The sequence below is a fragment of the Camelina sativa genome, chromosome 18 (genome assembly GCF_030686135.1).
Source record: "Camelina sativa cultivar CO46 ecotype springtype chromosome 18, ASM3068613v1".
Lineage (NCBI taxonomy): Eukaryota > Viridiplantae > Streptophyta > Magnoliopsida > Brassicales > Brassicaceae > Camelina > Camelina sativa.
The window spans coordinates 5,103,121-5,123,952 of NC_141897.1; the positions used below are offsets into that span (position 1 = coordinate 5,103,121).

The 20,832-nt window shown below is 39.0% G+C and overlaps 3 protein-coding genes across 4 annotated transcripts; all 3 read left to right on the top strand.

Moving 5' to 3' along the window:
- The first annotated feature begins 1,683 nt into the window (after positions 1 to 1,683).
- Positions 1,684 to 3,930, top strand: LOC147921545 (uncharacterized). Its single transcript, XM_087497732.1, has 3 exons — positions 1,684 to 3,318; positions 3,531 to 3,722; positions 3,799 to 3,930. Exons 1-3 carry the CDS (start codon positions 1,684 to 1,686, stop codon positions 3,928 to 3,930), a joined length of 1,959 nt encoding a protein of 652 aa, XP_087353858.1.
- Positions 3,931 to 9,397: 5,467 nt separating this feature from the next.
- Positions 9,398 to 14,760, top strand: LOC104763156 (putative inorganic phosphate transporter 1-3). Of its 2 annotated transcripts, XM_087499644.1 has the most exons (3): positions 9,398 to 9,416; positions 13,116 to 13,494; positions 13,608 to 14,760. In XM_087499644.1, the coding sequence occupies exons 2-3, from the start codon at positions 13,181 to 13,183 to the stop codon at positions 14,758 to 14,760; spliced, it is 1,467 nt and encodes a 488-aa protein (XP_087355770.1). In that variant the 5' UTR covers positions 9,398 to 9,416; positions 13,116 to 13,180. The 2 variants fall into 2 exon arrangements, with proteins under 2 accessions (XP_087355770.1, XP_087355769.1); XM_087499643.1 differs by lacking the exon at positions 9,398 to 9,416 and having other exon boundaries at positions 13,094 to 13,494.
- A 2,958-nt stretch (positions 14,761 to 17,718) lies between these two features.
- On the top strand, positions 17,719 to 20,061 carry LOC104760618 (putative inorganic phosphate transporter 1-3). The gene is made up of 3 exons (XM_010483569.2): positions 17,719 to 17,916; positions 18,190 to 18,601; positions 18,711 to 20,061. The coding sequence occupies exons 2-3, from the start codon at positions 18,201 to 18,203 to the stop codon at positions 19,882 to 19,884; spliced, it is 1,575 nt and encodes a 524-aa protein (XP_010481871.1). The 5' UTR covers positions 17,719 to 17,916; positions 18,190 to 18,200; the 3' UTR covers positions 19,885 to 20,061.
- The last annotated feature ends 771 nt before the right edge of the window (positions 20,062 to 20,832 follow it).

Below are 20,832 nucleotides of genomic sequence, written 5' to 3' on the forward strand. Positions count from 1 at the left end.
GTTTTAGCCACTTTTCATCCTTCTAGAGAGTGAGATTGGTTTCTAAGATTTTTGTGAAGAATCCTTGTTGTTCTTAAGAGATCCTTAGGATCGTGGTAAAAGCTTGTTGGGAGGCTGTTTTCGTGGGTTTAGGGTCAGAATCTTCTTGTTGGAAGAGTGAGTGCATGATCTAAGCTTGAGATTCTCTGTTTTGTGTTTCTATGAGTTTTGTGATTGATTTCTCTTGAATGTTTGTGTGATTTTCGTGTCTCTGTCGCTTGTATTTTCTCCTATGTATGCCTTGGTCGAGTGGGAGGCATTTTAGAATGGAGATTCACGCTGGAGATCTTAGAAAAATGATGCTCGACATCAGTTTTGATCGACACCAAAGCGAAGACGACACGAGGGCTTTAAGGAGTGTCAGTCGACACCATGTGGAGGTGTCAGTCAACACAACTAGGGTTTTCGGTGGTTGTCGGCCTGGTGTTGGTCGACATCAGGTTGCCCGTGTCGATCAACACCAGGAGGTTGTTGGTCGATACCAACCTTCGCTAGGTGTTAGTGCGACTGACACCAGAAGGACGAATCTATGCTGGTGGGGGAGAATTGTAACATCCCCGAACCAGCTTTTGGATTTTTGGGTTGGGTGTCGATCGACACCATGGAGGGTGTCGGTCGACACTATCAATTGGTGGTTCTGCCGGTTGGGTTTTAGATCGTCGGTATGATGCGGTTTTGTGTAGAAAATCCTAAGGTCGGATAACAAAAGGGAAAAATCGACGCTTTTGTCTAGTATTAGCCACTTTTCATCCTTCGAGAGAGTGAGATTAGTTCCTAAGAGTTTTTGTGAAGAATCCTTGCTGTTCTTGAGAGATCCTTCTTGATGAGTGGAGATCTGAGGCTATGAACGTGGTAGAAGCTTGTTGGAAGAAAAATGGCACACTAACAAATGCGGAAACTGAGTGGTTTTGAAAAACGGTAACTGAGTGGTTTCGAAAAATGGCACACTAACAAATAGCATTTCTCCAAACTTATTGACTAATTTTATATATAACTATAGTAACATTATCCTAAATTAATCAAAGATTAATATAAGCTCATTATTTGTTCTCAATCATACTATCCTGAAAATCAGAAGGGTAAAACCTGAACTTAAAGGCAAATTCTAAAAAATTAAAAGAAGAATGTATATGCATATACCTAAACAAATATTCTGATTTTTAATATAAATTTTTGGCCTTGTATTTAAGTTTTGACCAAAAAAACAGAAAAAATATAAGATAGCGTATAGAATTTTCATGTTGTTTGATTAAAATATGCAACATTCTTTTTAAAAGGAAAAACATCATAAAAATAATTACAAAAGAAAAATAAAAATATTTTGCGGATCTTTTTAAGCGGTCTGATGTGAGGGGGATTTACCAGATGCTACATGAAGTTCCCACATTGATTTCAGATAGTATGAACAGGATTTTAATAAAGGAAATTACGGTAGCAGAGATTCGCAGGGCTTTGTTTGCGATGCACCCGAGAAAACACCAGGACCTGATGGGATGACAGCCTTGTTTTTCCAGAGGTTTTGGGCTTCCCTCAAAGAAGACTTGGTGGCTTTGATTAAAGAGTTTTTTTCATACGGATTGCTTTGATCCGCGATTGAATGAAACAAATATTTGTCTCATTCCTAAAAACGAAAGGCCTCAACGGATGACGGAATTTAGACCGATCAGTCTTTGTAATGTGAGTTATAAGATTATCTCTAAAGTCCTCTGTTTTCGGTTGAAACGGCTCCTTCCGTCTCTTGTTTCAGACACCCAATCGGCATTTGTTTCTGGTCGTTTAATTACAGATAATATACTGGTTGCTCAGGAAATGTTTCATGGCTTAAATACAAATCCTCGATGTAAGACGGACTTTCTTGCCTTTAAGACGGATATGAGTAAAGCTTATGATCGCGTTGAATGGGACTTTTTAGAAGCTTTAATGGTTGAATTGGGGTTTGATAGGAAATGGATCTCCTGGATTATGTGGTGTGTATCCTCGGTTACATATCAGGTACTTATCAATGGACAGCCACGAGGTTCTATTAGGCCACAGAGGGGTTTACGTCAAGGAGATCCCTTATCTCCTTACTTAATCATACTTTGCACAGAGGTTTTAATTGCTAATATTAAGAAGGCTGAAAGAGAGGATAGGATCACCGGTATTAAGTTGGCTCGGGATTGTCCGCCCGTCTCACATCTGTTGTTTGCAGATGATAGTTTGTTTTTCTGTAAAGCAGAGACGGCAGAATGCTCTAAGGTTATGGAAATTATAGGAGATTATGGGAAAGCGTCTGATCGAAGGATTCATTTGAAATCTGTTATGGGTATCTCCAAAGAAGGTGGTATGGGTTCGTATCTAGGCATTCCCGAGAACCTCCAGGGTTCGAGAACTAAGGTTTTTAGTTATGTGAACGACCATTTGGATGATCGAGTGAATGGTTGGTCGGCTAAGTATTTATCCAAAGGGGTAAAGGAAGTTATGATAAAATCGGTAGCGTTGGCTCTTCCAACTCATGTCATGTCTTCCTATAAATTAACGCAGGAGCTGACGTCTAAATTAACGAGTGTTATCTCAAACTTTTGGTGGAAGTCGAATGATAAGGCACGAGGCATGCATTGGTTAGCATGGGATAAGTTGTGCACGGATAAATGTGATGGTGTTTTGGGTTTCCGGTCTTTGGAACAATTCAACGATGCAATGTTGGCAAAGCAGTTTTGGCGGTTAATTCATTATCCAAGTTCGTTGATGGCTTGGGTAATGCGAGGACGTTATTTTCGAAAAGAACATCCCTTACAAGCCAAAAAGACATACTCCCCCTCTTTTGCTTGGAGGAGTATTTTTTCAACTAAAGGTTTGGTGGTACACAGATCACGTTGGGCGATAGGTTCAGCTTGTCAGGTTTCGGTCTGGCGGGATCCCTGGATTCCGGATAATCCACCACGACCAGCGAATGGTCGAGGAAGATTGTTACTTCCCAGTTTAATGGTTAATCATTTGATTAATCCAACTACTAAGGAATGGCAAATGCCAATTCTTGAGGAGTTTTTGGACCCCTTGGATGTCCAAATTATTCACTCTATGGAGATTAGTAAAGTTTATAAACCCGATAAATTGATTTGGCACTATACTAAATCAGGGAAATATACGGTTAAATCGGGTTATCGGTTAGCCCGGGAATTAATCAAGGAGGTAGAATATGGACCGTCGTGCACGACGGTTAGGGCACACGCTTGGAAACTTGAGGTTCCTCCGAAGGTTCAACATTTCTTCTGGCAGATTGCTTCCGGCTCCCTCCCTGTAATGGAGCGGCTGGCACATCGGGGTGTCCGGTGCGATACTCTATGTAAACGATGTGACTCGGAGATGGAGATATAAATCACGCTCTTTTTGAGTGTTCCCATTCACGTCAGATCTGGGATTTGTCCCCGATTGCCTTGAACCCTGGGGGGTTTTCCTATGGTTCAATATATTAGAATCTGGATTTTCTCTTTTGGCGGGCATTATCTCAGACGGATGTCCTGGATATATGTCTACGTTTACCGTGGCTCTTATGGTCAATTTGGAAGGATAGAAATAAAAAAGTTTTTCAAGGAATTGAAGCGGAACCAATTGAGGTTATTAATCAGGCGACCAATGACAAAGTGTTATGGGAAGAGGCCAAATCCTTCTACTCAGCTGCACTAGATCCTTTGCCTGTGGAGGTTCGGGACCCTTCTCCCCGGTGTCAGGTTGATGGTTCTTGGAAGGTCTCGGACCCTTTTGGTTGTTTTGTGACAGGGAGGATATCACGGTGTTAATGGGAGCACGGAGTCAACGGCGGAGCCCTTCTCCCCTACATTCGGAGCTTCAGGCCTTGATTTGGGCGATGGAATCCCTGCTGGCGAGGGATGTCGATTGTCAACGTTTTGAGACGAATTGTACAGAATTAGTGGCGATGGTACAGTCTCCTGATGAGTGGCCCGCTTTCTCCAACCTGTTGGATGATTTTTGCTTGCTCCGCTCTTCCTTTCCTTCTTTCACGCTTTAGAAGATTCCAAGGACATTTAATGTTCGGGCAGATCGTCTTGCTCGTTCCTCGAGATCTTTACCTTCTGAAATTTCTTTTGTAAACTTTTATCCTCCAGTTTGGGCAATCAACCTTGAAGTTATTTTCTAAATTAATGTTTGGTTGACAAAAAAATAATAAAACAAATGTTTAACAATAGACCAAACTTGACCGTTTGAAAGATTTGTAAACAACTGACACCAACATAAAGTTGCATATATCCTATATTGATTTAATTTATAAAAATAAAAAAAATTCCCCTATGTATAATTATAAAAACTTTGAAAAGTTATAGTAATCCATCCGTAGAATTGGATGTTGGCATGTTGCCCGGCCTCTCCTGTTAGTTAAGACTTGGGAACATGGTATGCACATAGTTTTTCTCAATAAATTTTCTAGTTCGGATTTATAAATGAAGCCAAACGTGGAACCAACCATCGACCAAATTGTGGTTTCCTCTGTGCAGTCTCCGTTAATAAAATAAAAAGAAAATGAAATAAAAATATTTTCCTTTATTATTTTTGTTCCCGGTATTTTGTATAGCGCTGGAGGCCGAGCTGTATTTTTGTTTTAAATTGAAATGTTATATATGTTTTTCTACTAAAATTTGTAAAGCAACACAAGTATATGAACATTATTAACAACTTTTCTATGCTAACACAGTGACATACACTAACACTTAAATACGTTAAATTGTAAGATAATTAAAATAAGCCAATCAATTTACATTTTAAAATGGATGAGTTACTTTTATATCGATCAAAACAATTCCATCAAACAAATTACTTAGATTAACTGCAGTGGTTTAGAAAACAAATTTAACTATGCTACTATGAATATGAAATATATATTTATTAACTCAAAATTTAAATATAATTTTGTTGGGTTGTGTTTTCTAGGCATTAAACATTCCAATCTACATTTTTTTCACTTATTCTACTAGTTACGTTCAGTCTGAATAATTGTTCTTGTGCCACCATTAAAACCCCTATCTTTGTTCCGGTGCCACCATGATAACAACATTAGTATAATATTTATATTGATAAATAGTTCAAGGACATGTCTACCCTCTGGAAAATATTTGGGAATTTATTCTCATGTTTTTTGGGTTTTTTTTTTGTTTTTGTTTTGGACATGTTATGCCAATAAATACGGGAAGATTCTTAAACATTAGCATATGTATAATAGCATTAATTTTTAGAAATTACTTTTGTAATTTTTGTGATCAAATTAATTTTCTTACACTTTTCATATATACTACTCTATATCTAGTAAAACCTCTATAAATTAATAAAATCAGGATCACGAAATTTTATTAATTCAGAAAAGTTTTAATTTATCGATAAATTAATAATTATTATTTTATCGATAAAATAATAAAATATTAACTTATGAATTGATTGCTTTTTTACTTGTTTTTGCTTGGTTGTCATGTTGTTTGTGGCCTGTTGAGGTCGGATTTGACGACACAGATGATGAAACATCGGTTAGAACCGAGAGAAGTCAAGAGATCGTGTTCGGGGATGATCCGCGCGACTGAATCGTTCGATGCAAGGAGTGCATCGTTCAATGCAACTAGGGATTTGATGGAGATGTGAGGTTGCATTGGTTGATGCAAGGAGAGCATCGTTCGACGCAGCTAGGGATTTGATAGTTGCATTGATCGATGCAAGGGCGCAATGACGACGCATGTCTGGTTTGCTTGCTTTTAAGTATGGTTTTTGTTTATCTTTTCGCTTGTGTGTATAGCCCAGTAGATGGGAGGATGACTCACCGAGTGAAAATACTCATGCATCTATATTGTTGTTTGTGCTGCAGGTAAAGGCAAAGTGTGATCATGGAATCAAGACGATGAAGAAGAGGATGTTCTAGTGGCTCGCTTGGTTGATATTTGGCTTTTGTTAAGTTACTAGAGTCGGATCATTAGAATATTGCTAGGTTGCTGGTTTAACGCTTTAAGACTTTGTTGGTTGATTTATTACTGGTTTATGTTGGAATAATAATTGGTTATTCATTATTGGAGTTCTTTGTTGGATAGTTGATGGTTTATTGTTGTTGTTATTTCTGCGGTTTGAATTAAACGTTGTTAGGTTGTTAGTGAGTATGAGATCACTAGTTAAATGTTATGTTAAAAAGAAAAAAAATGGGTTGGATTGTTTCGTTTTGGTATCAGAGCCCTTACGATTTCTATGTCTAGGGTTCATTGTAGCTAGGCCTGGGCAAAATACCCGAACCCAAAAATCTAACCCGAATCCGATCCGAAAAACCCGATCCGAACCCGTATCCAAAATTTTAAAGTACTCGAATGGGTCTAGGATTTATTGAGATGAGTACCCGAACCCGATCAAGTATTATCCGATATCCGAACGGGTATCCGAATTAACCCAAACATGTATAAGTATAGTGAAAAATAGTCACTAGTGAGGTTTGAACCCATCACCTAAAGCATTCAATGGGTGCATTCTAACCATTTTGCCATTTTAATATCTTTAACTAATTCTAAAACCTCTTGTTTTTATATATTACTATGTACAATATTTTTCATTTAAAAAAAAAAAATTAGATATGAGAGATTTTAATTATTTTGTAGAGGCTTAATTGCATTTTTTATTCTATACTCATGAATTCTAGATACCAAAATATTGTTTTTACATATTAAAAAACACAAAGAAGAAGAAATGCAAAACAAATAGAATATTTTCAACAAAAAAACATGTTTGTCAAACCTTTTCTTCACATTTAATATGAGAGTTGGAGAGAATTTAATTTGGATATATTTGAAATTCGGATTGAATTCCAGTATTTTGTTAAGTTTGTGATGTAAATAATCAAAACCGAACCCAAATCTGAAGTATATTTCGAGTATTGGATAAAACCCGAACCCGATTCGAATCTGATGGGTGTTTATCCGAAATCCGATTTGAATACTAAAAATACCCGAATGGTTCTAGGACCCCTTTACCGAAATACCCAAAAATCAAAAATACCCGACCCAAATCCGAACGGGTACCCGAATGCCTAGGGCTAACTGTAGCTTTTACTGTTGATGTTTGGGAATGCATGCTTCAGTTGATTATGAGATTTAGTTAATTGTATGTTGCATGGGGTCCTAGAACATCCTCTTCGAGTCTTCTATGAGATTCCACGGTAGGTTGTGTGATTGTGTATGCGGTCTGAATTTTGTGCTTAGCCTTCTGTCTTTGGTAGCGCAGATGGTTAGAGGTGGCGTTGTTGCTGGTCGTAGACGCGGTCGTAGTCGTGGACGCAGTCTAGGTTGTGGTCGTGGTAGCGATAGAGGTCCATTTACTAGTGAGACTGTGGATCAGAGTGTGATGATTGAGGGCGTCGGCGAGTCGCACACGTTTCAGGAGGGGTCAATGGGTGTGGCTGGTAGTGGTTCCTATGGGACCGTAGGAGCCGGTGGAGCCGATGCGGGCAGTGTTAGTGTCGGGATAGCCGTTTGTGCTGGCTTTCCGGGTGTGGGAGTTGCTGCAGGTTAAGCCCCTAGCCGAGATGTTAGAATTATGGGCTTGGTGGCGCAGTTGTTGGAGTGGTTGCAAGGAGTTATTCCGGCGTAGGCTTCGATTATGCCGCCTATGGTGGCGGAGGTGCAGCAGCCAGTGGCTGCAGGTGCAGGAGCTCATTCCCAATACGTCATCATTCTGGGGGAGATGTGTAGGATTGGTAAGACTCAGTTCGCAGGTAGTACCGACCCTATTGTGGCGGATGCGTGGAGGACGAAGCTGGAATGCAACTTCTAGTCTCTCAGGTATCCTAAGGAGTATCATGTGGATATAAGGATTCACTACTTGGTAGATAACGCTCATGTGTTGTGAAGGTCAGTGGCTGCCAATAGAGTGTAGAGGGACATGACTTGGGGTTATTTCATTGAGGAGTTCAACCGTAAGTATTTTTCTCGTGAAACAATAGACTGGATGAAGGTGCAGTTCATGCAACTGTCGCAAAGGACTCAGTTAGTTCGTGAGCTATACGTGGAGTTCATTCGGATTTTTGTGTATGGGGGTCGGGTAATGGAGTTTGAGGACTCGCAGGTCAGGAGGTTCATGAGGGTGCTTCGGGATGACTTGAGACTACAGCTGAGATTGAGGAGAACATGAGAGCTTATGTGGTGGCATTAATCCAGTGGTACAACCGAGGTATGTTCATCATCAAGGAGGTTCTAGCAAGGACGGAAAGCCTGCACAGGGAACCAAGAAAAAGTTGGAGGCTACTCAGAGTCCTAGTGGTGAGGGATGCTACGGGTGCGGTAGCATGGACCACAAGATGGTCAACTGTCCCCAGAGGAGTAAGGAGCGGGCAATGACAGTAGCAGGCAGATACTCAAGTGTGCTACCACTGCAGCGATACGGGGCACATCAAGTCCGATGTCCTAAGTTTCAGCAAATGGCAGTGGTAGTGGTGCAAGCTAGAGTGCAGCCGGGAGTGCAGCTGGGCGTGCAGCCGGTTGGGTGGATCGAGCTGATACTACGGGTTTGATCGACCATGGAGACCAGCGGATCTATGCCAGTGCAATCATAGGTTTAACTTCTAAGTTAAGAATTTGTGAATTTCGAAACTTCAGATTTTATGAATTGCCTTTGATAAAATGTTAGGGTTCTTAGCATATTAGCTTAGTGTAGGAACCTTATTGGTGGACGGGTTTAAGTCCCACGTCTTGATTCTGGAATAACTAATTGCTTCCTTACCCTGGAGTGCGCTGAGAGCGCCAATATCAAAGGAGATCCCAAAGAGCGGGTGGGTGTTCATAAAATCGCGGGAGACGAGTTTCTGAGAGTTATTGGATGGGCGAGAGGTGTTGATATTCAGATTTCATGGGAGTCGATCCCAGCTGATTTGATTATCGATCTCGTAGAGTTGTATGATTTCATCCTTGGTATGAATTGGTTGCATCGATATAAGGCACATCTGGATTACCATCACGGTAGAGTGATATTTGAGCGTCCAGGAGAGATGTTGGTCTATTAGGGGATGAGATTGACTTAAGGATTCTGGTTATCTCAGCTTTCGAGGCAGAGATGATGATCATGATGGGGCGCGAAAAGGCCTCTAGAGGTGGCTGGTAAAGGCCTCTAGAGATGTCGGTTCGCAGTATCAGGTCTCCGCCAATGGGAAAATCCTTGTACATGGACGGATTTGTGAGCCCAAGGATGAGGAATTGAGGCAGGAGATTCTGAGGGAGGCTCATCTGAGCGTGTTTTCCATTCATCCAGGAGCGACGAAGATGTATCGTGACCTCAAACGATATTATCACTAGGTCAGGATGAAGAAGGATGTGGCTGATTGGGTTGCGAGGTGCGACACTTGCTACTTGGTGAAGGTCAAGCATCAGGTTCTGGGTGGGTTACTATAGAGTTTACCCATTTAGGAGTAGAACTGGGATATGATCAAAATGGACTTCGTGGTAGGATTGCTAGTGTCACAGACGTTTGATGGCATTTGGGTCATTATGGACCAACTTACTATGTCAGCACATTTTTTGGCAATTAAGAAAATCGATGGAATGACGGTTTTAGCTAAGAAGTATGTAAAAGAGATAGTCAGATTGCCTGGTGTGCATGTGAGTATTTTGACTGACAGAGATTCCAAGTTCACCTCTGTGTTTTGGAGGACGTTATAGGCAGAGTTGGGCACGAAGTTTCATATGAGTACAGCCTATCATCCTCAAATTTTGGAGAATTTGTTGAGGATGTGTGTGTTGGATTGGGGTGGTTAGTTGACGGATCACTTGAGCTTGGTAGAGTTTGGTTACAAAAACAGTTACTAGGAGAATATTGGGATGACTCCTTATGAGGCGTTGTACGGAAGGCCATGTCGAACACTGTTATGCTGGTTTTAGGTGGGAGAGAGGAGCATATATGGTGCGGATTTTGTTCAGAAGACCTCGAAGAAGATTTGGTTCTAAAGCTGAACATTTGGGAGGCTTAGGGTCGGTAGAGGAGTATGCTGACAAGAGGAGGAAGGATCTTGAGTTTCAGGTTGGTGATAGAGTGTACCTTAAGATGGCCATGTTGCAGGGTCTGAACAGATTATTGACAGAGACCAAGTTGAGTCTGAGGTACATGGGTCCGTTCAGAGTGGTTTAGCGGGTGGGACTGGTGGAATATAGGCTGGAGTTGCCTGATGTTATGCGTGTTTTCCTCCACAAGGTGTTCCATGTGTTGATGCTGAGGAAGTGTCTTCATAAGGATGATCAGTTGTTGACTAAGATTTCTGAGGATCTTCAGCCCAACATGACTTTAGAGGCGATGCCAATGAGGGTTCTCGAGAGGAGGGTTAAGGAACTTTCGCGGAAGAGATTCCTTTAATGAGAGTCTTGTGGGACTGTGATGGCGTTGAGGAGCAGACTTGGGAGCATGAGGCGAGGATGAAGGCAAGGTTCAAGAAATGGTTCGATAAGCAGGTCGAGGCTCGAGCCTGCATAACCTCATTCCCAATTGTCGTTTGGATTGTTGTGAGGTGAAGTCTGTGGTTCGAGCAGAATGGAGTATTTCAGCCCATCTCACTTGATACTTGATCGCTTAGCGGTGGTTGGTTGTGCGACTAAGTACCAAGATGAGGTGGTGTTCGGGATGCGTAATTCAAGTGAAGCTTGTTCCTGAAAGCGAAGACAAGTGGTTGTTATTGTTGGAATTATGAAAGTTTTTAGAAACTTCTATTTCCTGAAAACTTTCATAATTCCAACAATACCAACCACTTGTCTTTGCTTTCTAAAAAACGAAAGTGTCGAGATAGGTCTAGTTGGGAGATATACTCGAAGGCATCAGACTTATTTGCTCTAGACCGTGTGGGTCCAACTCATGTGGTATCGATATCGCGATGGACTTTATGGCCAGAGGGTGGGAGTAATATGTTAGCTTCGGATGACAATCCGAGAGCGCGCTTTAGGATGACGACCCAAGAGCGGGATTTTAAGATTCCTAGGATACCATAGCTATGGGTTGCGGCCAAGCAGCGAGCCGATATGTCTCAAAGGTTGCGACCTGAGAGCGGGGGGGGGGGGGGGTAGATGTGAGTTACTTCTTGGATATCGTAATTTAAGGCAGATAGCTTGACAGTGAGCCAACATGTTTTGTCGGTTGCGACCAAAAACGGGGGAACCACTGAGTTGTGGGAAATTAAAGTCGAAGATGTGAGTATATTGACAAGAAAAGGGCCTCCAAAAGTTTAGTCGAAAGGTGTGCGGACTGTTGTGACAATTGCACGGGAAACTTTGGCTGATAATGTCTAGTTTGGTCGGAGGATGTGTGGGCCGTGGTGGCAGTTGCACGGAGGTCCTTGACGGATGTACGGTGTTGTGGGATTCGAGGACAGATCCTTGTTGGTGGGAGAGAATTATAACGCCCACGAACCGGATTTCCGGTTCGTGCGTTGATCGACGTTAGGGGAGTGCATCAATCGATGCAATTGTACGGTTTGTGATCGGGTTAGTTCTATTTTGTTTGGTCTGACACAATTCGGTTGATGGAAACCTAGGGCTTTGTTTTTAAGGCCAAAAATTAGACGCGATTAGGCACTTTTGTCGTTTCCTAAGAGTTGGAAAGAAGAGAGAAAGTTCAGAGAGAGTTTTGTGAGTTTTTGGTAGTTTCTAGAGCTAGTTGTGCCTGTTTTTGGAGAGTTCTAGCCTTAGGAGAGGCGATATATAGTGGTGGTCAGTATGGTGTGATTCTCGTTGTTTTAGAGTAAGATCCATTTGTTAAAGAGGTGAGTGTGTGACCATGGCTTATCTAAGCGATTAGATGTGTGTGTTTTATGTGTTTTTTAGGTGATTGATTACTTGTGTGCTTGTTTGTGCTTGGTTGTCATGGTGGTTGTGGCCTGTTGAGGTCGGATTTGGTGACACAGATGATAGAGCCTCGGTTGTAGCCGAGAGAAGTCGAGAGAGATCGTGTTTTGCGAGGCTTCACGCGACTGCATCGACCTTGCATCGGTCGACGCAGCTAGTGATTTGATGGAGACGCGAGGTTGCATCAGTCGACACAGCTAGGGACCGATGCAACACCCTTGCGTCGATCGATGCAATGGTGCATCGACGACGCATGTGTTCAGAGTTTTCTTGTTTGCTTGCTTTTGTGTATTGTTTGTGTATAGTCTAGTAGATGGAAGGATCGCCTCACTAAGTATTTGTGATAATACTCACGTATCTCAATTGTTGTTTGTGGTGCAGGTAAAAGAAAAATGTTATCGTAGAATCAAGACGATGAAGAGGAGGATGTTCTAGTGGCTCGCTTGGTTGATATCTGGCTTCTGTTAAGTTGCTAGAGTCGGATCATTACAATATTGTTAGGATGCTGGTTTAGTACTTTAATACTTTGTTGGTTGATTTATTCTTGGTTTATGTTGGAATACCACTTTTTGAAACTACATTTTTAATAAAAGAAACAAACTTTGCGAACATTATAGTGTGTGTATATATATATATATATATATGTGTGTATGTGCGTGTGGCCGTGCGGGAGCTTATAAAAAAAGAAATAGCAAGAGAGTATATACCTCCTGATAGATACCGCATATCAACCCCACATATGTTCTATAAATTCCCAACATTTTTTCACTCATACCACCAGTACCATATCTTCAGTCTCTCTTTCTCCTCTCCCTCTCTCTCTATCTCTCCCTCTTACAGGTTACTAACTTAACGGTCGAGAAGGTAAGTATATATACAGATATTTTACTTTTAACATCATCTTTAGAGCTTTTATAAGATAATGTAGTAGACTAGTAATTTAACATGTTGTCTCCTAAGAAATCTTTCAAAAGAAAACAAAAAAATGTTGTCTCCTAATTAAAGACATTTTTCTCGTTTGTCTTTCTTAAATGACCCTGATAAAGAGTCAACCTAGTTTTTACTCCTATCCGACCGGAGGATCAGAACGTCTTCATATAACATATTAAAACCCTCTATATATATAATATATATAGTATTATATACACACATATAAGAAAAAAATATATCATCGCAAAAGTTTAACGTTTTATGCGTGAATGCAGGGGAGACAAAAACCTGAGATGGCCGATCAACAGCTTGGAGTGTTAAAAGCACTAGATGTTGCGAAGACGCAGCTATACCATTTCACAGCGATTGTCATCGCCGGTATGGGTTTCTTTACGGATGCCTATGATCTTTTTTGTGTGTCCTTGGTCACCAAGCTCCTAGGCCGCCTCTACTACTTCAATCCAGAGTCAGCAAAGCCTGGCTCCCTTCCCCCTCATGTTGCGGCTGCGGTTAATGGTGTGGCCCTCTGTGGGACCCTTGCTGGTCAGCTCTTCTTTGGATGGCTCGGTGACAAACTTGGACGGAAAAAAGTGTACGGTATCACTTTGATCATGATGATCGTGTGCTCTGTTTTTTCGGGTCTCTCATTCGGTAGCCATGCCAAGGGGGTCATGACCACCCTTTGCTTCTTCAGGTAAAACCCACTTAGGATACGCATCGTTTATCAATAGTTTTATAGTGGCTTTAAAGGGTCGTCAGTCAGGTTTCGACCTGATGAGGTCTAAAATATTAAACGATTGTTCGTAGGTTTTGGTTGGGATTCGGTATCGGAGGTGACTACCCTCTTTCTGCCACAATCATGTCTGAATACGCTAACAAGAAGACTCGTGGGGCTTTCATCGCCGCCGTCTTCGCCATGCAAGGCATTGGTATCTTGGCTGGAGGTTTTGTGGCACTTGCAGTTTCTTCCATCTTCGACAAAAAGTTCCCATCGCCCACTTATGAGCAAGACAGGTTTCTCTCAACGCCCCCTGAAGCTGATTACATTTGGCGTATCATTGTCATGTTTGGTGCTCTACCTGCTGCATTGACCTACTATTGGCGTATGAAGATGCCTGAAACTGCTCGTTACACTGCTTTAGTCGCCAAGAACATCAAACAAGCCACACAAGACATGTCCAAAGTCTTACAAGTGGAGCTTGAGGTTGAAGAAAGGGATGATGACCCCAAACTCAACTATGGCTTGTTCTCCAAGGAATTCTTGAAACGCCATGGGCTTCCACTCCTTGGGTGTACCTCCACTTGGTTCTTGCTTGACATTGCCTTCTACAGCCAAAACTTGTTCCAAAAGGATATTTTTTCGGCCATCGGATGGATTCCAAAGGCAGCCACCATGAATGGTATCCATGAGGTTTTCAAGATTGCTAGGGCACAGACACTCATCGCGCTTTGTAGTACTGTTCCAGGTTACTGGTTCACAGTCGCGTTCATTGATATCATGGGAAGGTTTGCAATCCAACTAATGGGATTCTTTTTCATGACTGTGTTTATGTTTGCCATTGCCTTCCCTTACAACCATTGGATTAAACCGGATAACCGTATCGGTTTCGTGGTTATGTACTCTCTTACGTTCTTTTTTGCCAACTTTGGTCCAAATGCAACCACTTTTATTGTCCCTGCTGAGATCTTCCCAGCCAGGCTAAGGTCTACATGCCACGGTATATCAGCCGCGACAGGGAAGGCTGGAGCCATCGTTGGAGCCTTTGGGTTCCTATACGCAGCTCAACCACAGGACAAGAGCAAGGTGGATGCTGGATACCCACCAGGCATTGGAGTTAAGAACTCATTGATCGTGCTTGGTGTTATTAACTTTATTGGTATGCTTTTCACATTCCTCGTCCCTGAACCCAAGGGCAAGTCCCTAGAAGAACTCTCCGGAGAGGCTGAGGTTGATAAATAATCATGCTATCATATTGTTTGCTAATTCTTCTTTTATTTATTTTTTACTTTCTGTGCCATGCGTGACGTGAAAGTTGTGATATTGCAATCTGCAACTCTACTTTTGTTTTTCTGTGTGACAAATTGTAATCGATCGATACTTGGTGTTCATTATGGTATTGATTAATTTGTTATTTGCTTCTATAACACGCAATCAAGTCTATCTTTAGTTACAACTAAGCATATAAACTATTTTTATGTACATGTGATCAAAGTCTCCACTTATTTACCTTTTTGTTGGAAGAAATAAATTACAAAGCAAACAATGAATCAATTTAAACTAAATAGTTTTTTTTTTTTTTTTTGGTATCAGTTGGATCGGTCGATAACAATCCTTAAATTGGCTGTATAAAATAAGATAGCAACTATGGAAGTCCACTAAGACAAGAACTTGTATATTAAATCGAGTATATCTGCATATGCTCTCGCGAATATCCTATGTTTTGCGAATATGCTTCATTTTAATAATGATTTTGACTTTTGCTAATTGATAACTAATCTTCATGACAATATATATCCAGATTTTCACTCCTCAAATGTCAACTATTAGAGTTGAACGATTCGATTCGAGTACCCAAAAACAAAAACAAAAAAGTACATCGATTTAGAAATTCTGAATCTTTCTGACTTATATTGGTAAACTATACTATTACTAGATTGACACAAATTTGGGTAAAAATAACTCAATGAACTACTATTGTATCTCATTTCTAGATTGATATCGTATCTCATTTCTAGATTGATACAAAGTTTATGTAGAAAGACCAAAACCCCAAATTTTTATTTTAATTTTTATATTCAACATATTAGTTCACCTCTAAAACAATGAAAAAAATTATAAAAACATATACAACTTAAAGAAGCGGTGGGATTAAGAATTTACAACACTCTTTATTTTGATTTTCTTAACTGAATTTTTAAATATCTTTAAAACAATAATTGCAAAGTCAGAATCAGACAGAAATATATAAAACTATATTTGTTAGCGTGAGTTTTCGGCTTTCAATTAAATAGGTAGAGGTCAGTTTATAATATGGTATAGTATACCAGTACTTATTTATGTTTTACATCTATATACAACAGAAAGCTAGGTATACCATATTTTTTTCCTACTTCTGAAACTATTTTTTTGCATTATATACAAAAATATTTAGTTACAATTGCATTATACCATATTTTTTTGCTATTTCTGAAACTATTTTTTTGCTATCTTTAAGTCCTATGACCCAACTACACAAACATTGGCAAAACTAGGTATTCTGGTGCTAAGGCATCTTCGGTAGTACTCCCCCATGGTTAATATCACCATGGAAAAAAACTTGAATTATGATGTCTTCAACCACTTGAGCTACCATAAATTAGGGGGAAAATAATATTATACCAAGTCATACATTTTTTTTTCCTTAACTAGGTGCAATGCATCTTCGTCAACTCATAAATACAATGTTCCCATTGCCAAGAATCCGAAATCATAAAAATACTAGAATTAGAAATTTCATATTACAAATGGATAGGTTCTAATTTGAAAGTTGCGCATATCTCTATATACTTATTTAAGTAATATTGGTTAGAAATTTAATCCTACTATCATGTGATATATTACAAAAATGTCATTGCATTTTAATTAATTTAATAATTAATAAAAGAAAAACTTATATTGGTTTATAAAATAATAGCTTCGAAATTAATTTAATAAAATTATTTAACAGATTTTATTTATTGTTTCAGAAATTTAAAGAAACAATAACAAACTATTTAGAACAATTATTAAACTTAATTTTATTTATAAAACTAAAATTAAATATTTTCATCCCTAAATCGTTTAATAATAACATATATAATTTAAAACTAAGATACAACATTTTTTATACTTTTAAATAAAATATTATATCTAAGTTACTAAATATTTTTTCATACTGCACATTGACATAATGATATCTTATTAAAATCTAAGAAATCACAAATTTTATATTTTATTTAATATTGTATATACAACTAAAAAAATCAAAAAGTTAAATCGAGATTTCTAATCATAACCGCTTCAATATGGGTTTTAGTTTTGGGCAAAATATCTGGATCCGAAAAAGCCGATCCAAACCCATATCTAAAGTTTTAAAATATCCGAACGAGTTTCAAATCTCTAAATCCGAAAACCCAAACCCGAATCCGATCTGAACCGAATCTGAATGGATACCCAAATATACCCACAATATTATTATATAATAATAATAATATATTAGTAATATTTATAATTTTAATAATGTAAGTGTCCAAAATATTCATATTTTTGGCTATTTTAGATATTTTGAGTAAACTATTTTTTAGTAAATTTGGATAAAAAATACTCTAAATTTTTAGTTGGGTATTTTTGAATAATTTTGACAAATTTGGATAATCAAATTTTGAGTTTTGAGAACTTTGGGTAATCCAATATCCGATCCAAATCTGACACGAACCCGAAGGCTAGAAGTATCCAAACAGGTCTTCTACCTCTAAATCCAAAAATCCAAAAATCCGAAAGGAACCCAAATGCCCAAGCCTAATGGGTTTTGTTTTCTTTTTAGATTTACCAAATTTATATAATTTACGGATTTAAATATTGTATCATGTACCAAGACAAATTGAAACCAGAATATGAAACTAAGTAAATTAAATATAAAAGATTATAAAATATATAGAGTAAATCAAATAAAACTTCTACTGTTATTTTATCGTTAACAAATTACAGTAAAACTTACGTAAATATTTTCCCCTGTATAGCACGTTAACCATCTAGTTCAAATTGTAAAACTTATAATAATCTGCATATGGTTAATCATGTACGTCCAATTTATACTATAAGACAACAGCGTTTATTTTGCCGCTTATAACCAATCAATTATTGACATAAAAACCCAAATGACTTACAAAATAGTAAAATAGTCAAGAAGAGAAGCAGGCGATCACGTTTGCTCACATATCTTTCTCTTTTTAGAATACTCTATTATTTTTATCTATTTCAATGTGCTTCGCAGTCTTCTTCTCTATAAATTGCCAACATAATTGTTCATTTCTTGTCACCTACATATCTTCTCTCTTTCTCCCTAGAAGTTCTTAATCTCCTTCAAAGCTGGTTAAGGTGAATAATACTTGCCTTCGTTGATTTATTTTTAATAACTTATCATGTTGGTTTTATTAATTTTTCTTCTTAGGATATAATATAAACTACAAGAGAGTTTTTGTAGCTTTTGTTCTTTTACAAAATTTTGGCTACACCAAAGGTCAAATCCACTGTTCTTAGAAATAACAGGAAAAGAAAGTACCATAATATTTCAAAAGTAATAATGAAGGATACTTTATTGGGACCATTGATGACATGAAATATTGGATTATTTTTCTTTTTTTATCACAGAGCTCAAGGCAATGGCTGAACAACAACTCGTAGTGCTGAAGGCACTCGATGTTGCGAAGACGCAACTTTACCATTTCACGGCGATTGTTATCGCCGGTATGGGTTTCTTTACTGATGCCTACGATCTCTTTTGCGTGTCCTTGGTGACAAAGCTCCTTGGTCGTCTGTACTACTTCAATCCGGCATCAGAGAAACCTGGCTCACTACCCCCTCATGTTGCGGCGGCAGTCAACGGTGTGGCCCTCTGTGGAACCCTTGCTGGTCAACTATTCTTCGGATGGCTCGGTGACAAACTTGGACGAAAGAAAGTTTACGGACTCACTTTGATCATGATGATTGTGTGTTCTATCGCTTCCGGTCTCTCCTTCGGAAACCAAGCCAAGGGTGTCATGACCACTCTTTGCTTCTTCAGGTACAATCCAATTATAGTATCATATATATACACTACACACACACTTGGTGAATCAATAAATTTATTGACTGCAACGTGAGGTTTAAATTTTTTAAATGGTTATGTATAGGTTTTGGCTTGGATTCGGTATCGGAGGTGATTACCCTCTTTCTGCAACAATCATGTCTGAATATGCCAACAAGAAGACTCGTGGGGCATTCATCGCAGCCGTGTTTGCCATGCAAGGTATCGGTATCCTGGCCGGAGGTTTTGTTGCACTTGCAGTATCTTCCATTTTTGACAAGCAGTTCCCATCACCAACCTACAAGGAAGACAGATTTCTCTCCACGCCTCCTGAGGCTGATTACATTTGGAGAATTATCGTCATGTTTGGTGCTATACCCGCAGCCTTGACCTTCTACTGGCGTATGAAGATGCCTGAAACTGCTCGGTATACTGCCTTGGTTGCCAAGAACATCAAACAGGCCACACAAGACATGTCCAAGGTTTTACAAGTGGAGCTTGAGATGGAAGAGAGGGCGGAGGATGTCGTTAAAGACCCAAGACTTAACTATGGCTTGTTCTCCAAGGAATTCCTTAGCCGCCATGGTCTCCCCCTTCTCGGATGTACTTCTACTTGGTTCTTGCTTGACATTGCCTTCTACAGCCAAAACTTGTTCCAAAAGGATATCTTTTCGGCTATCGGATGGATCCCAAAGGCAGACACCATGAACGCCATCCACGAGGTTTTCAAGATTGGTAGGGCTCAGACTCTCATCGCGCTTTGCAGTACTGTTCCAGGGTACTGGTTCACTGTCGCATTTATTGATATCATGGGAAGGTTTGCAATCCAACTTATGGGATTCTTCTTCATGACGGTGTTTATGTTTGCCATTGCCTTCCCTTACAACCACTGGATCAAGCCAGACAACCGTATCGGATTCGTGATTATGTACTCCCTCACCTTTTTCTTCGCTAACTTTGGACCAAATGCAACCACTTTCATTGTTCCTGCTGAGATCTTCCCAGCTAGACTAAGGTCCACATGCCATGGAATATCAGCCGCGACAGGTAAGGCTGGAGCCATTGTTGGAGCCTTCGGGTTCCTCTATGCGGCTCAATCACAGGATCCAAAGAAGACGGACGCAGGTTACCCACCGGGTATTGGAGTCAAGAACTCATTGATCATGCTTGGTGTTATTAATTTTGTTGGTATGCTCTTCACATTCCTTGTCCCAGAGCCAAAGGGCAAGTCCCTCGAAGAACTCTCTGGTGAGACTGAGGTTAGCCCGGACGAAAAATAGTCACTGATTTGTGACAATGAAACTTATTGTATTTTTTCTATTTTTGATTTCATTATTTGGAGTGCCATGTTTGTTTTTGTCTCGTTTAATTTGTTGGGTGACCTTGAGTTATGATGTTTACAAGAAATGGTGTATCCTGCATATCTATGGTTTAATTCATTGAAATCTTTTCAACAATTTTCGTCCTGGATTGGAGCTTCCTCCTCTAAATGCAAGGCTTAATATATATATTTTCTCGGGCCTCATTTCATATTTTATTTTTCGGCCTCACATTTTTTTGCTCCTTTTGAAATTAGAAGATTAAACCAAGTTGAAAATTAAAAACATTACAACATTTCCAAAAGAGGGAGTGAGGGAGTCAACAGACCCCAAAAAAGGAAAACACAACAAAAAGGGCTTACACAAAAGATAAACGAGACTATCTTCTTAAGGCGTTAACAGGCAAAAAAAACTTGCGATTTGCAGCCCATTAAGGCATCATGCATCAACGAAGTAAAAAACCACCATTCCGTGAAATAATATCTCCTCTGTTTCATTTTAAGGGATGGTCATGGTTTCTATGCACAAATTAACAACATAAATTTTTATTTAATTTACCTTAATAATATAAAAAAACCATTAATTGAAAGTAATTTTAGTGATTAAAACATAACGTAAAATATGATTGGTCAAAAAAATTAAATACGTGTAACTTGTTGCATAGAAGAAAGTTGAAAACATTATTTAAAATAAAACACATTTTTATTTGCTAAAACATCACTTAAAGTGAAACGAAATGATTAATAACATGAAATTGTAAATTACAAGAAATATTCATTGAAAATTTTGAATTTACTAAATTACCATTGGTTTTAAATTACTGGAAATTATTTAATACAAAATGATGTATATATAACTAAATATTAAGTTTTCTTTAATGTGTAAAAACTCTAAAAACTTATATTTGTA

What these genes read in the sequence shown, in the direction of transcription:
- LOC147921545 (XM_087497732.1), top strand. Translation starts at nt 1,684, where the DNA reads ATGACGGAATTTAGACCGATCAGTCTTTGTAATGTGAGTTATAAGATT. An exon ending in TTGCTTCCGGCTCCCTCCCT is followed by an intron (nt 3,319 to 3,530) that starts GTAATGGAGCGG and finishes GCATTATCTCAG; the next exon opens with ACGGATGTCCTGGATATATG. An exon ending in TAGATCCTTTGCCTGTGGAG is followed by an intron (nt 3,723 to 3,798) that starts GTTCGGGACCCT and finishes GTTTTGTGACAG; the next exon opens with GGAGGATATCACGGTGTTAA.
- LOC104763156 (XM_087499643.1), top strand. Translation starts at nt 13,094, where the DNA reads ATGGCCGATCAACAGCTTGGAGTGTTAAAAGCACTAGATGTTGCGAAG. An exon ending in ACCACCCTTTGCTTCTTCAG is followed by an intron (nt 13,495 to 13,607) that starts GTAAAACCCACT and finishes GATTGTTCGTAG; the next exon opens with GTTTTGGTTGGGATTCGGTA.
- LOC104760618 (XM_010483569.2), top strand. Translation starts at nt 18,201, where the DNA reads ATGGCTGAACAACAACTCGTAGTGCTGAAGGCACTCGATGTTGCGAAG. An exon ending in ACCACTCTTTGCTTCTTCAG is followed by an intron (nt 18,602 to 18,710) that starts GTACAATCCAAT and finishes GGTTATGTATAG; the next exon opens with GTTTTGGCTTGGATTCGGTA.